Source organism: Myiozetetes cayanensis, unplaced genomic scaffold, assembly GCF_022539395.1.
Source record: "Myiozetetes cayanensis isolate MyiCay16 unplaced genomic scaffold, myiCay2020 scf5-8, whole genome shotgun sequence".
NCBI classification, from domain to species: Eukaryota; Metazoa; Chordata; class Aves; order Passeriformes; family Tyrannidae; genus Myiozetetes; species Myiozetetes cayanensis.
This window is the reverse complement of record NW_026087742.1, coordinates 28,754,236-28,770,646: the sequence shown is the minus strand read 5'-3', so window position 1 is coordinate 28,770,646 and position 16,411 is coordinate 28,754,236. Positions and strand designations below refer to the sequence as shown.

General features: G+C 39.4%; 1 protein-coding gene across 5 annotated transcripts in view; it reads right to left on the bottom strand.

The window, feature by feature from the left end:
- Positions 1-3,923: 3,923 nt before the first annotated feature.
- RIMKLB (ribosomal modification protein rimK like family member B) overlaps positions 3,924-16,411 on the bottom strand; it is a 51,114-nt gene continuing 38,626 nt past the window's right edge. For all 5 annotated transcript variants that reach the window (XM_050331488.1, XM_050331490.1, XM_050331489.1 and 2 more), the window contains 3 exons: positions 9,243-16,195; positions 4,382-4,447; positions 3,924-4,122 (listed from right to left, as the gene is read on the bottom strand). In XM_050331488.1, coding sequence (XP_050187445.1) covers positions 15,732-16,195 — 464 coding nt within the window. In that variant the 3' untranslated portion in view covers positions 3,924-4,122; positions 4,382-4,447; positions 9,243-15,731. The remainder of the gene's footprint in view (positions 4,123-4,381; positions 4,448-9,242; positions 16,196-16,411) is intronic.

Genomic DNA, 16,411 nt, shown 5'->3' with positions numbered 1-16,411 from the left:
GGCTTGCTTGTTCCAGAGTAAAGTCTCATAACTGGGCTGCAATTCTTCATTTCCATTCACTGCTCACAAGTTCAGCTGTTTTCAAAATACATGAGCTATTACTAAGACGGGGCTAAGAGGAAAGATCACCAATCCAAGCCACAAAAGTATTCAAGCTGCAGAGAACGCTTTGAATGATTTTGAGAGTACTTCTTCCCTCAGTCTTACCTTGCAAACAGGAGCACAGAAAGCTGTGTGCTGGGACGTTATGGACAAGATTAAGCAGGTATTCTTCCCTGTAACTCAGCACTGCCCACAAGGCTGGAAAGAAGGGACTAGAAAACTGCAGGAGGTTGCTTCTTTATTTCTCCAAAAGCCCAAGTTCTCCACCCTGCCTCACCCCCACCATAGATATGACCTCTGGTCCATTAGTGACATCGCAGCTGTAAGGGATTCTGTCCCTTCCTTCCCTGCTTCCTCCTGTCACAATTTCATATTGTTACACAGACAAGCACTGTTACTGCTGGGCTGTTGAACATGGATGGGTATGAGGGAAAGCATCACCCATTCTTTTCTCTTGGAAGAACATCCCTATATCCCTCTGTATGTTTTTGTCCTGAATCTTGGGGGCTGTAGGGAAGAAGTAGGTATATGACAGGCAGTTCTGGCAACTGCTATATGCTCTCTCTAGGAAGGAAAAGACAGACAAAACTAGAAGGAAGATTTAGAAAGAAAACAGAATGTTTTAATTAAAATGCTGAAGAAAAACATGGAGCAGTTGTAACTCCACCTCTGACAGAAACTCTTCCAACTGCATTTAACATGATTTTGGAGCTCAGTATTACTCTATAATAATAATGGCCAGTCTTCGCGAGCGAAGATCCGGGGAAGGTCTTTCCACCTTCCAGCCTGCGCATTGGATTTTTTAGGTGAGACACAGTGTGCGCGGAACTGAGCCCACCCTTTAATCCTAAGGTTCATCTGCCGGGGCCAAGCGAGCTTGGACGGTGGCAGCGAGGTCCTTAGGACGTAGGTGGGTTGCCTTTAAGGGCTAACGAGCCCCACCTGCCCGGGAGTGGCCCTGACCGGGAATCGAACCCGGGTCTCCGCGGTGATAGCGCGGCGCCTTTACCACTGGACCACCAGGGGCTCCTAAGTATTACTCTACTCCCGTCCATAAACTGGGATAGTAGATCCAAAGCAGACCAGGGTAAACATGCAGAAGAGACCAAGGAGTTTGACTGAATCTCAGTACCAGGCATTTGCGAAGTGAGAAAGACCCAGGGACCACTGCTCTCCCCAGCTGGACCATGCCTAAGATAAAGTGCATATGCCCACAGGCAGAGTAGGATTTAACTCATTAGTATGTGCTTTGCTGACAAAGCCTCTGCACCAACAGCTACATTAAGGAGGGCAGTGGAGGAGAAAGAAGCACACAGCAGCAGCCCGTCTCCCATGGATCCCTCCTTTGATGTTTTTGAGGTGAGCTGGTCATCACAGTGCACACTCTCCCTTCTCAACATTACCAGCACAGCAGAGGAAGCCCTCCAAAGCAGCACATCTGGAAAACATTGCAGTGATGACAACATGGGATGAGAGCAGGTGATGCGATGTCCAGTTCCAAGCTGATACCTGGATTTTGCAGACCCTGCTAGAGGTAAATGTACAGTGATAAACCAAGTTGTTTGGTCAGGGAAAGAGTGGACTGGAGAAGCAACCAAAGTGATAAAGCGAAAAATAAGGGAAGTGACCCAGAAAAATATAAAAGACAGTGGTTGAAGCACAGCTGTCTGCTTACATCATGCACAACTGGGAATGCAGGCCAGACAAGTTACAGAGGTTTTCCAGATCTAATGCTAAACACAATTACAACCTCTCTTCCAGTCTGGCCTCAGTACAAATATACCCCACCCTAAGATCTCATTACACTAAGCAAAGCAGAGTTTTACAAGTACTCCATTTCTGTAGCCAGCACAAAAGCACAATTCCAATTAAGAAGTGCAAAAGGAACTGTTTATACCAGGCTTCCCTAACCACCACAGCACAGGTCAGTATTATCACTACAGACCTATTATTACTCTGTTTTCACTGTACTGTACAAATAATATCAAAATATTGTATTATGAATATCCAATTACTATTTAGTTTTCAATATCCAGTATTGATATTCAAAGGACAAATTCAGAGGAACAAAAGAAAGGCAAAGGAAACCAAAACTTTACATGTTACATACATATTCTTGACCCCAGCTCTTGAACTTGGGCTTTTAAGTGAGGTACACGAAGAGACGGATTGCAGGATCAATCCCTCTCACCAAAGACAGATAAATGAGTACAACAGTGAGGAACTATCTTCTCCGCATTACAATTTGCTGTCTTTCACTCTCTAAGACACTACACAGTGATAAACCTCTTTTAATTTCTATTTAACTTCTATCACATTTCAGGCTGTGAAATATCAAAAGGAAATGTGTAGTAACCAAACCTTTCTCCCCCTAAAAGAGGAAAATACACCTTTAGAGTAATTCAAAGACTGGTTATCTGTAATAGACACTGAGTAAGAAATATTCTTAAGCTACTACATGTGTGTGTGCACTCAGGACATAGACAAGAACAAGTAGGGCCAGTGGTTAAGAGCAGAAACAAAAGCAGGACTTTTCCTATGACAAGCCAGGAGGAGCATCTGGAAACATAAAAAAAGAAAAAGAAAAAGGAAAGGCGTTCTGGACTATGAAGGCAGGAGGAGCAAACCTGTAAACTTGAGGCAGCAGAGCAGAGAGAACACTGCTGAACACCCGCAAATAAAGCAAGAGAACTGAAATACAGATAGAGTCTGGAACTATCTTAGCAAAACGGGATATATGAAACTCAGAAGGAATTCAGAAAAGTTCTCAGCTGTTTTACTTTTGTAACATGAAATATTAAGGAGAATGACACAAAAGCATTTATGGAAGTATCAGCATATGCATCAGCACACTCCCAAGCACTGAACCACAAGAGATAAAATGGCCACTAGTCTGCAGTGGCAGCCATTTCACCTGCTTACAGAGGTAACACAGAGCATGCTACGAGGGGCACAGTTTGACATACAGATCTGCAAAAAAAGCAACCACGAACTGCAGCTATTGGAAGAAAGGCATAGCTGCAGACAAAGTACCAGTCAAATTCCTAGTTTCCATCCACATGTGAATAACTAGAACAAGCACACAGAAAACAGGAACTAAAATTTATATGAAATGAATATCCATGAAATGAAGAGGAAGAATGTCAGAACAAGAGGTATTTACTGATAATGTACCAACTCAGTATCTTGATTCCCTTTTTTAATTCACAATTCCAAGTAGGCACATTGTAGAAAGGCTATCAGTATATATCTAATTCTTTACAGTGCTTCACTAACAACAAACCAAGAGAGCCATGTGCACGATCTATAACCTGTGGTTTGAAAGATTAGCTCTCTTCAGAAACAACAGATAGTAAGAATTTACACAACGATGTCTACAACAAGCCCTGCCACTGTGGCTTCAAAATCCACTTCAAAATCTCTGGCAGATTAACTGAGCTGCAGCTCTGTTTTTCTCTAGCAGTCATCAAAGCTTTCAGTATAGTATGATCAGTATGGTATGATTTTACTTTTAAAACTCATAAGACTTATATTCTCAGTGACTCAGGTGAAGTCATAACATAACATCAAAGGCCTGATGCTAAAGTTTCCAAGGCATTTGGGAAGATTATTCATGTCAATATAAAGTATTTTAGAACTCTTACAAACTAAATTCCTGGAGGATAAAAAAGGTTAATATAATGAAAAATATCCAACAAGTTTTACTTTTCTGGCTTAGTTGTAGCTTTGATACAAGATGAATAGATTTCTGAAGTTAGCCAGCACTTCAGAAAGGGGAGGTAGTGCAAAAGATACCAAAAAGAACTCACACTCTCATGAGCTACAATTAAACTCTTTATTCAGTTCTCCATGTTATTAGGACAGGGATCATAATGACTGTTAACGCCATGTGTGGACATCACTCCATTCCACATCATTGCTGGTCCATCCTTTCTTCCCTTCATTGTGATGGAGGCATTATCAAAAGGCTAAATGTCCCCACAAGAGGCAAAAGACGACCTCCTGTTGCTGCAGAAAAACCTAGAGAAATAAACCATTAAAAAAGTTAGTGTTTGCGCCAAAATATGAACACCAGAAATTCAAGGAACCATCATAAAAAAAAAAAAAATCTCTATACCCAGCACCTATTTGGCTTCCTTGATAGCTGCATTACAGACACACCAAGGACTGAGCCATGGGTACCAAACTCCTCTTCTGACCTTGGAAAAGGTCTTTCCAGGTCAAGGAGTGAGATGCAGTGAAGGCTGTGTTCTTAAAGATAAAATCTAGTTCCTGTTACCTTTCCAGTGGGTAGAGTTCAATCTCTGCAACTGGTGATCCAGCATCTTTCACACGCATTAGACTCCTGCGGAAATATTTCATGTGGAGGAAAAATTGTATATAAGTTTAGCAAAGTCAAACTGCAGACTCTTCCTGCCTAGTTCTCCCACTGATAAAGCTTCAGTATTTGCCATCCAGTAAACAAACATTTCCATTCAGGAATGGACAAGTATTCCTACATCACATTACAATTGCACTACTCCTCCCATACACTGTTGTAAAGATGGGTGGGGAAAGTAACCATAACATCTGTGTTGTTTCTGCTGGCCTTGTATTTGTTAGATGCATGGGAAAATATACACACAAGCAGACCCAGTTTCCTCTTGAAACTCTCAAAATACAAGTTGCAGACTTAGTAAGCAACACCACTGAACAGAAAAAATCCAGAGAATAAAGACTGCCAGACAGTGCTTTGCAAATTAGCAGTGAGGAAGGGAACCTGCACATACATCCTTGGGCAAATCAGACTTCTTGTAAATGAAATATTTACAGATGTGAAATATATACAGTTGCACAGTCAATGCGATGTTCCCATTCCTCATCAAGACAACTGAAACAATCATCTTGACCCCTGGCCTCCCACTACATTGATATGACAGAACCAAGAGGACACCTGTGTATGCTGCTACTGCTTAGTCCTCTCTCTCTGCTTCATAGTACCTTCATGTTCAGTCCATGTAACCCTGTGTACAGTTTTCACCTCTCCCGTTCTCCTCTCCCCAAAACGTAAGTATTTTATGACACAAATAAACTAAGCATCAAGGAAGCCCAGTAGTACCACTGCTTCCAGGAAATCTGCATCAAAAAAATGCATGGCTGCCCAAAGAGGTAGCTTTGGGTTACTGGTTAATATAGTATGGACTTTTCCTCCCTCTCTAACAACAAAGGCTAATTTGTACAAGCAGGATTGTCCCAATAAATTCTGGAAATCAGTATATATGCCTGAAAATTCATAAATGTGAAAAATTTTATTTATGTATTTATTTATTTATTATTTAATTTTATTTATTACAACAATGCATTTTGTTCAGATTGGACATCAGGAGGAATTTCTTCACAGAAAGGGTTGTCAAGCATGGGAATGAGCTGCCCAGGGAGGTGGTGGAGTCACCATGACAGAGAAGACTGGATGTGGTACTTAGTGCCATGGTCTAGTTGACATGCTGGTGTTCATTCAAAGGTTGGGACTCAATTTCAGAGGTCTTTCCTAACCTAACTGATTCTGTGATTCTGTGAAATTAGTTTTTCCAATTAGAACACTTTATTGAAAAAAATCCAATGACCTCTAATAAAACTTAATTTCTTTTCCATTCATGTATGAAAAATCTCAATCATATTGCAATTTGTCTAAGAAAAAAATTCAGACCTGAGCTGGAAAACTGTATCTATATCATATTACATTAAACCTCAGATTAATATAACACAGTACATGTACTTGGGAAAATGAAAAGCATTACATGATGAGGGAAATTTAAAAATTCATTGTTGATCAAAAGCAACTGCACTGTCTACAGATACAGAAGACACTATTGACAAACACTTGTCACTATTGACATACTACTTGTGTATCACAAAAAAACCATAAAGCTCAGCAAAATCTATGTTAGACTTCTACTCTGTCCCCATCCAGACAAGGCCAAGATTAGCACAGCTGACTGTTCTTAGAGAGCACTCCACACCTATATTCCACACCCTGTTAAATCAGTCTTAGCCCTATGCACCACTGACATTTCAGAAGCCAATACTTTCTTGGTAAGTGATGCATACAGAAGCACATCGAGGAGTTCTGAAAGCCAAAAGAAATGGCAACAAAAGATAAAGATGCAATTCAATGTATGCAACACTTTCAAAGTTCTTTCTCAGATGCTTCTTTGTCTGCTCTTATTAGAAGATAAACCAAAAAGCCTTCTCCCCAGCAACATCAATGACTACTTGACTGACACCAGACTTGGGATATAACTAGTTGTGTAGTTCCTATGCATATTAACTGCTCTCCCTCAACCATTCTGCTTCCTATAGAAATGGATAACAGAATGGCATATTTAACTCCCCAAGCACACTCCTCTCCCTGCAAACAAACAAAAAATATCTATTACCCTAAGAAAGAGTGCTGTACGTATCTGCATACAGCAAACTACCTCCAAATAAAAAAGCAGACACATAGAAATTCACATAAATCTTTTATAAGCCCTTCCCACACAGAGACTTGGCAGAGCTTAATATGTTGACATATTACTATGCAGACTCTGTATATTCTAGTAACACTTGTACTGTTCCTAAAGGGAACAAAAGAGGGATGCAGAAATACCTAGAAAATGCCTTGCATGAGTGCAATGTAAATGTTATCTTTTCTGTCAGCCTAATCCATCATCTTGCTTTCTGTTAGGGTGAGGATCCTACCCAGTCCCTTCTTTCACACAGGTGTCACCCCCTTGCCTGCCCGTGCAAGCCTATGACAAGAGTAGAAATATTCTGCATTCTTCAAATCTCTACCACATCAAAGATACAGAAAACTGCATGCTTTGCTATGTCACATATTTAAATGAAAAAAAAATCAAATCCCTTTGTACTGACAGCCACATGCAGAAATGTGGGGGATCTAAGACAGTATTCTAAATGCCTCCTTGTTTATAAAAAACAAAATAAATTCTTTCCTGACCAGTTGACTCTAAGTCACCTTAGTCATTAAAAAAACTTAGATACATTTATATACCTCTATCCCTTAATATGCTAAGAAGCAATAGGTTACAGGTGTATTGGGGCAAATAGGCCCACATTCAGGGCCAGATGACCACCCTTCTTCCCAAATACTACTGTCATCTAAACTCAATGCAGTAACACCTTTAATTCACATGACTATCCGTTCAAGTAGGCAAGCACTACAGTTAGTTTCCCTATCAACACTTTCAGCCTTCCTTCTTGAAATCCAGATCCCAAAGGTTAGTATGCTTAGCATATATTATATACAGAAATTCTGGTGAGATTCCTCCTTACAAAAGCAGCTGAGAATGCTCCAGTATCAGCAAAAACTGTTTCCCTGCCTCATCTCTATTCCAATGACAGACTGACACAGGCTTCAGACTCCTTTGCCTCTACTACCAGAAATTACTTTCTCTTCACTTCTCAAGCCTGACTGAATTTTAAACCCTTTCCTATGAGCTTCTTCTCACATACAGACTTTGCTCATCATACATAACAAGGATCTAATCAATTCTCCATTCAAAATATTTTCCACTTTGCACATGCATCTCCTTTCCCTCTGCAGTAATTTAGTTCTGGGATTTCCAGCCTGTGGTCCACATAATACTTTCAAAGGCTGTATGATAACTGAGAAGCTAATGAGAAAAGCGTATCAGTTGTCCATAGTCCTGAGTGGTGCCTGATGTGCACTGTAGAGTATTTAGTTGCCTGGCTATCAAAATTCAGATCCAGTTTAGTTCCTGCATATAAGCACTGTTCCTGATTTTAGTGTGACTACTCCATGTAACAACAGGAAACAGAACTCTGAATTTATCAACTAATACTCAGCTGTCAGTCAATTAAGAAACATTTATGAAAGTACAGAAGTTACTGCTGTATTCTGCATATTCTGGACACAATTTTTTTCCCCAATCCACTTGGACATGCTTCTCTGCATTTTCAGTTGACCCAGATTCAAACTTCTCTTATGCCAGGTAGTTCATCAGTGCTTCCATATCTTGCTGTTCTCTCCTCTTTTACTTTCTTTTCAGGAAGAGAAGTCCTCCTAATAAAGGTCAGCATTTTAATCTCTGGCAGGAGACTTACTTAAAATGAAGGTACTGTTATGGTGGAACATATTAATGACATCTGCAACAATAAGTATTTTATGATGTCTAGATCAGTGGTCCATAAATGGGAGTGCACGTTCCCCAGGGAGGGACACAAGACAATCCATAAGGCTACAGAGCGAAAATATTTTTTCACCATTAATAAATACAGCTAAGTAATTGTTTTAAATAGTGTTCCTTTAATCTCTAACTCACCCTGTTTTAATTTCTTGTTTTTATGTAAGTTTTATAATGTATGTAGCAATCCATGAATATAACTTCTAAAAAATATATATTGGGGTGCATGCTTAAAATGGTTTTTCTGATAGGGAAGTGTAATCAAAGATATTTTAGAGTCATGGGTCTAGCTAGTAACTGAAGAGGTGGTTGAAACCACCAGCTGTTACCAAGTCAGAAACATTATATATATTTTGTATTTCCCACTTTCAAAAGGAATTTTAATTGTTGGTGATTTGAACCTTTTTTTCCTGCCTTGAGATATAGGAAGTCTCCATAAAGAACACTGTTCTTTACTATTATGGTGCTTCTAACACTTCTGTCATGTCATCTATATGGTGCTCTCTAAGTAGCAAAAAAAGTAGATAAGCTCTCAGCCTATGAGGTTGATCACTGGCTGACAGTAAAGATATTTTCACCTTCATGAAATAAAGTTCCACAGGTAAAGATGGTGGAAGCCTCCTCATTTATTCCTTGGTTTTTAAACTAGGTTAAAACTAGCATTTCACCAATGGGACAACTATAATTAATCTTCCTGTGGGGCAGAGAATGGATGGGTTAGATAAATTCCTTCCAGCCTTATTTTTCAATACTCTGAAGGTGTGGCAATTTTGGTGAAGTTTAATTTTTTAAGACACATACTATGCCTTACGGAGGCAGATGGAAAACTGGAAGGTTGAATCAAAAATGAGAATTAGGACATCAGGTAACCAAACACCAAATCAGATAGGTCAGTGTGCCTACTGTACTACAGGCAGTCTGTGTGATGGTTAGAATTCTGTAAATTAAACTCACCATTCAGAGGGACAGTTCAGGGACTATGCCTTTCTCCTCCATTCCCCTTACTCCAGTTAGTATTTTGCAATCCATTTCTCCCCGTACTGGAGGTTTCTCAGGTCCCAGTCATGAGTTTCTTCTTCTGCTGCTGCTGCTGCTGCCACCTACCAGTTTTATTATTCTGTTGCAGCAGAAGGGCATATAGAAGAAGTTCGTGTTCAGCATGCATATAATCATCATCCTTTGTCTAAGATGTCATGGCCTATTCAAGTTCTACAACATCTCCCCATACACTAGGCAAAGCACTGGGCACAACCAAGATCAATACAAGGCTTTGAAAGCCATTTCATAAAGAGGAAGGAGCATGATCTGTAAAACCACATTTCAAGAAACATTAAATACAAAAACAATCATTTTTGTAGAATGCAGTACATTTTTATCAACTCTCCCCACCAAAGATCAATTGCAGACACTGCAAAGAACTAGTACTGTATTTCTTTCAAGACAGCCTTTACTTGTATGTATCTAAAATCAGGTTAGAGATGCAAAACCATGATCCAACATGAATTCATTAATAAGTTTGAGGAAAAGAAATTCTTATTTTTAGACATTATTACAAACCCCAAAAAGACACCCAACCACATGCCTGAAAGTGTTACACCCGTGTCCTATAGCAGCTGATGCACAAAAATATACACAAATAAAGGAATAGGCCTGCCCAGTGCTGAGACGCAAGAAGTGGGTGTGTCTGAAAGGAAAAAGCATTGGAAACATAAGTATAACAGGTTTGTAAAATTATCTTGCAAGTAAAATTAAAGACACAAATTATACACTCAATTATACCAGTGAAATTGGATATCACTCCACTGACTTTCACAGAGTGATTCCAGGTTTATCTCAGTGTAATTGAGAGCAAAATTTGGCTCTAAAATTATTTCCTCCCACCTTAATTTGAAGCTGCAGTTTATGGTATTGCTGATAAATTTGCTGTGTATCAGGAAAATATAAATTGAAACTACGAAAAGTAGACTATTTTATTATGGTATAGAGGAGTTACTAGCATACACAGAAAAATAATCTGAAACAAGTGCTAATTCTTTACAGATGTCATGGGAAATAGAAAACTGCATTTGGAAACTTGGAAGCCTGTTTGTAGGCTCATATTCTTCAACTTGGAATGGTATTCCAATTGTCTGATATTTATATCTGAGTAAAATACAAGATTCTCCTCCTTAAAAGAAGTAAAAGAATATTAAGTACCCAGCACTTTCACACAGTTTGAGATTAAGGGAGTTGAGTTACCAGAGAAGGATAAAATGTACAAGTGCTTTGATACAGCAGTAAGGAAAACATAAAATATGTCCCCCATCCTCCACAAACAGAAATAATCAGCCCAACACTCTTTTTCTTCAGCACATGTATTCTCCCATCTGCCCTCTTTACAGGATCTTGCTCTATTGAATATTAATAGATTTAACGTTCTTAGCACTAGTTTTTTCATACCTAACAACTCCTAATTGATGCAGTTATATTTTATGTTCATTTGGCAAATGGAAAGCAACATACCTTTCAAAAATCTACGCTAAAATAGTACAATTGAAGGCAAACTACCTGGAACTGACAAAGAAGTGGAATGAATGTATTACAAAGCTATTCCTCACACAGTCGCATGAGGGGACTCACTTCTGTCTTACCTGAGTAAAGCAAAGGACAATGACAGTTTTTTTAAAGGTCAACAAGCATAAGGAGGGGAACTGAGGAAGAAAAGTAGGATTTTCTCTAAACATCACGGTTAAAGCAATCATTCAACAAGTTTCACCAAAATGAACTGATGGGAAGAAAGGAAGGCAGACAAGTTAGCAAATTTATCAAGATTACAGTAAGAGCAGAAAAGTCTCAATTTACCTGACAACAGGTCGGTTTTGGATGTCACCAAACTGCTGCGTTTACCATTTTACCCGCTTGCATTACTGGGGGGAAAAGTTTAGGAAGGAACATTCTCAAGGATTTTTCATAAGTTCTCACTCTTGCCATCGGAAAGGGGAGAAGGGGTTTTCTCTGGATTGTTTGACTTTTTTGGCTCCTGAAAAGTTTTGCAAAGAACAGTAACAAAGTGTGAACTGTTAGAACACGTTTCTGTAAAAAAAGGTAGAATAAGTCACACAAAATACAGGAACAACAAATCCCACCCAAAATCCACACACCTAATTTGTGTCATTGTTTTAAATGAATAAACAAAACAAAAACTTTTCAACTCAAATTATAAACATGAGAGGCCTGGAGACTTCTAACAGCAGGCCAAGATCCACCATCAGAATGCTCCAAAAGTCACCCTCATCTGTTAAGAAAGGTTTAAAGAAATAAAACAAAGGAAAAGGCAGCAAACACCTGGTTATAAATCCTGCAGTGTACAGCTTAAAACAATTCCTAGAACAGTGAAAAAAATTAAAAATTAAAAAAGACAGTAGCAACAGAAGTTACCTGTCCGAGCACCTACTATTCCATAGAGAGAACAGGAGTGGGTCGTGTGTCTCACACCAGCCATAAAGCCCATAAACCTTCTCAAAAAGAGTGAGCCATGAGAAAGATACTGTACATTTGATCTGCTTTCAAAGTCTCTCTAAGCCCTTGTGGTCCCTTATGTATTTAACTGACAGATTTTTGCAATAAGGGGAGAAAATATTTAGCAAAAGTCACTGGTTTCATTTGTTGGATTTTGTAGTCCAGTACAGCATCTGAAGAAGTATCTCCTTTGCGCCTGACATACACAGATGTTCCAGAGATTATTTCCTGAGTAAGTATACCACGTCACAGATAGCACACGAAGTGGAGAAATTGCTTCAAGAGTGACCATCAGCTCAGAATGAAAACATTAACAGTCAATATAAGCATCAAGTATTGACATTGTTTTACAGATGAGGTGTTGTAACATTACAAGAAAAGATTTGATAAAACACATTAAAGCATTGAATACAAGACTTAAGATACAATCCATACATTGGCATTAATTATAAAGCAAGACATTAATTATAAATACAGTAAATTGAACAGAAGGAAATCTCCAGTGTTATAAAGAACAAAATTTCATCACAGGTAGATTAAGAAACTTATTCTTGCAAACAAGAGTTTCTAGCTGGCTCTTTCAAAGATTAAAATACACAGAAATAGTTGTATCACCATCAGCTGTATTGGCACTATTGTAACCACCGTGTTGATCATTTTTTCAGCACCTGCTTCCAAATCCACATACGGAGATAGTGTTAGTGCAACTCTGTGAAAGTTTAGCATGTGATTTTCAGCAATGGAACTGAAGAAGATAAATCGTATAAAGCTGACATCTGTAAAGTTCACCGTCAATGGGAAACACTGCCTGGTTACCATGGGCTAGATTTGTTGGTGTTTTTTTCCTTTATGTAAGAACAAGACACCCCTCTTGCATCCCCTGGCAGTTCTATGCATTTCACTATTTCAGAAGCAATGGGTAAGTAGGGAGTAAATACATGAGACAAGTGTGTCCATTTGTACCTATGAACCCTCAAGAAAGGTATAAGTGCAGCATCAACACCCAGTGTCCAAACAAATGTACAGGATGTTTCAAAGCCTGTCTCCCTCTGTGACCACTATGCATAGACTTATATCCAAACTAGCAATGAAAGCACCAACCAGAGGTCTTTCAAAAAATCTTATGTTTACTTCATAAATTTTACAACTGTGAGGTGTAACCTGGACATTCTAAAAAGGTGATAGAAATGTAAGGTTCTTGTGAGCCACAAAGCATTAAGGAGACTCAAAAAATGCAATCCAGAACCTTCAGTTACCAGCTGTTTTCTCTAAAAGATGTTTCCTATGATAGAAACACAGAGGTTGCATTATACCAACTAGCACATGTTTACTCCCTGATGTAATTCCACATGTGCTCAGTGTATGACCCAGTTAGAAAGGGAAGGATTGACCCTATCAGCCCCTAGAGGAGTGCAGGCACCTACCAGTAAAGAGACAAAAAAAAAAAAACCACCCCCACCCGAAATTCCCCTTAGACAAACAAGCAAAGGAAGAAGTTTCTGGAAGAGACAGTTTCCTGCTCAGTGACTAGAGCTCAGTGACTAGAGAACTAGATTTCTTTCATGTTCTGTGGTTCTGCATCTCTTCATGGAAGTTGAAGACCTTTATATTCTTGATGTATAACCTGTGCACTTGAAGGCTCGGGAAGGATTTGAAAATACCTTTACTGCTGAAGATCCTTTTTTTGCTGGACCAGCTGGTCCACTCTCCTGCTTAACATCAACAGTCAACCTTTCACTTGATTTTAATAATAATATTTAATTCTACAAAAAAAAAAGCCATTTTATTACATTCCTTTTAAAATAAAAAAACAAAACTGTACAAAGAAGCATGATCAAACCTCCATAAAGCAGGTTAATACTGTTCTGTTTATTGCCTCTTGAAGACTCTCTGCATAGTGTCCGTGAGTTGTGTTTAAGGTCCAAGTGAAGATAAAACAGCAGAGCAGCAGAGAGGTGAGGAAGGGCCACAGAGGTGGGCAGTGCAGAACCTCAGAGGGTACATGGGACATGCTCCATTAAAGTATCCAGAAAACAGCAGCATTGCACACACACAACCCCCCTCCGAACAAAACCTATTTTCACAAGATTATTTTTCGATTGTAAACGTTTTACTTTATGTTTTTAAAAAAGAGGCTTATCTTTATATATATATATCTATAGTTCCAGGGTTTTATGAACCCAGAGAATAAGAGGGGAATGAAACGGGAGAAGGAGGAGGAAAAGGAGGAGGAAGACAGGGACTGAAAAATGGGCTCAGTATCTGTTTTGGCTATTTGTTTTCCAAACCAGCTCAAGGCTAATGAGAAAATGCACAGCCAGAAGGATTAAGGAAAATCAGGAAGCCTGGAAAAAAATTAGGAGCTAAACAGCCAAAACCCCAAAAGAAATCAAGCCAAACAAATGCACGCGCACACAAACACACACAAGTGTGTGCACTCACACCACACACATGTAAGGGTCCAGAATCAATCTGTTGATTGTTTGTGGACCTAGGTTATATACTTTTTTCTTTTCTTTTTTTTTTTTTTTAAATTCTGGCTGAGCTCTCTTCTTCTTTTTTTTTTTTTTTAAATCTGTCACATTTTTTTCCCAAAGCTACAAACTGAGTATTTCTCCCCAGTTATACTCTTTGGATTTCTGCTAACATCAGCTTTTATGTTCAGTGGGGAAAAAGTAAGCCTGGTAAGTATTGTACGAACTGCTTTATTCTAAAGTTCCTCTGGACTACTAATCACTTTTAACCAGCTCTTCCCTCCTCCACACCTTAACACATTCCTCCCTCCGAAAAAAAGTGAAAAATAAAAACAAACGAACAAACCCCCCAACAATGTACAGGCTATATCTCAGTGTTTTCTTAACAAACAGTCTGCGGTGTTTTCACTTTGGCCACTGTTAAAGATGCAGGCATAGAGAAGGGAGTGTTGGACTAGCATGTATTAAAGAAAAAGGAACATTAACATTGCAGATCTCTCTCAGAAAGACTAAAACACTAACAAATACAAGTCGATGCACGTTTGCTTTAAACTAGTGTAAATTCATTTTCACATTGGGTTAAACATCATTTTGTATACCAAACATTACAGTGCTGTTTATCTCCTCCAACCATGCAAAAAAATAGTTTAAACGTGCCATTTCTGCCCACAAATAGAATATGACTAATTCTCCTAGATACCTTCCAAAATCAGGATTTGAAATGAGAAAAACAAAGTACTAATATCCTCCTTCAAAAGCTTTATAAAGAAATTTAGACACAAAGCTGCCACTTAATACCAAGATGGTACAAGTTACAGATTTTTACAGAAAATTCTTGTTAAGTCAACTGACACTTCTCTCAGCCTCATCATTTGAAAGGCCGTATCCTGCAAGGTCAGAAAGTGATGACTTTTTTAAAAGGATCCTGAACTTACAGCTCCCACCTAAAAGAGTAGGAACAGTAGGTGTCCAGGAATTTTGAAATACTTGGTATTTAACACCTTCAACTCACATAAAGAATTTGAGGCACTCAGCAATTTACAGGATCAAGCCTTACAGAGGTAGAAGAGACTTAACTGGTGCAGTAATTCACAGAAGTTTCTAGAGAGCTGCCAGACAACTTTCTGAAATCTTCAAGTGTGAATCATGCTTCAATGCCTGCCTGTGAAGACACATGAACTGTAATATATCTTGGGACCAAAGCAGCATCCAAATAAAACTGCTGCCTGGTTATGAACTGAACATCTTTATTGTAAAGCTGTTGCTGAAGAATGAAGACAATTTAATGTTCTGCAAAAAAGCAGGGACAGCAATCACAGCACGTGTGCCTTTTACTCTTGCTCTCTTGACTGACACACCCACCCCCTTTCCTCATTTCCTCTGAGCGTCTCTGATAAACAGCATTGCAAGTTGGCTTAAAAAAAAAAATTTACAAGAGAGAGTTCTGTTGGTCATCTATTTACACGTGGCATCACTCCACCAGGAGTTTAATCTCATTGGCTAATAGCTGGTTCATGTTGAAAAGAGCCCCCGGGAGCTTGGTGAGCAACTCTCTCTCCGTGGTCTCAGGGTCGCTGTCGACAGAGCTGGAGCTAGCACTCATATTGTCGACAGCGGCACTAGCTGGAGGGCCCAGCTCTGGCTCGCTAGTCTCGCTTGCCGTGGACACCACGGAGAGCAAGGACATGCGCCGCGTCAAGCGGCCGGGGGTGAGCAGAGAAGCGGCATAGTCCGCTATGATACCAGCTACATCTAAATTACAAGCCTTGTCAAAGGCAATGAAACCTACATTTGCATTGGCCTCGCAGACGTAGAATGAACCGTCGTCCTTCATCAGCAGGTCAATGCCGCACACATCCATCCCCAGGATGTTTGACACTTGGACTGCCAACTGCTTGCCTTGTTCACTCAGTGAGCACATCATTCCTACACCACCTGGAAAAAGCGAAAAAAACTTGCTGTCTGTACTCTGGTCATGGGTGACTGACATCCTTCTCAACTGGTCAGCATTTTTCTGTTGGGAAGCACTAAAGTGAGCCTGCAAGCAGACTGCCGATGACTCAGAAATCAACCTCCTTTTCCACAGTGACTACTAATGAACTTGAAGCCACAGGACGATTTCAAAATATTCTGACCTGCCTTTGGCAGGTC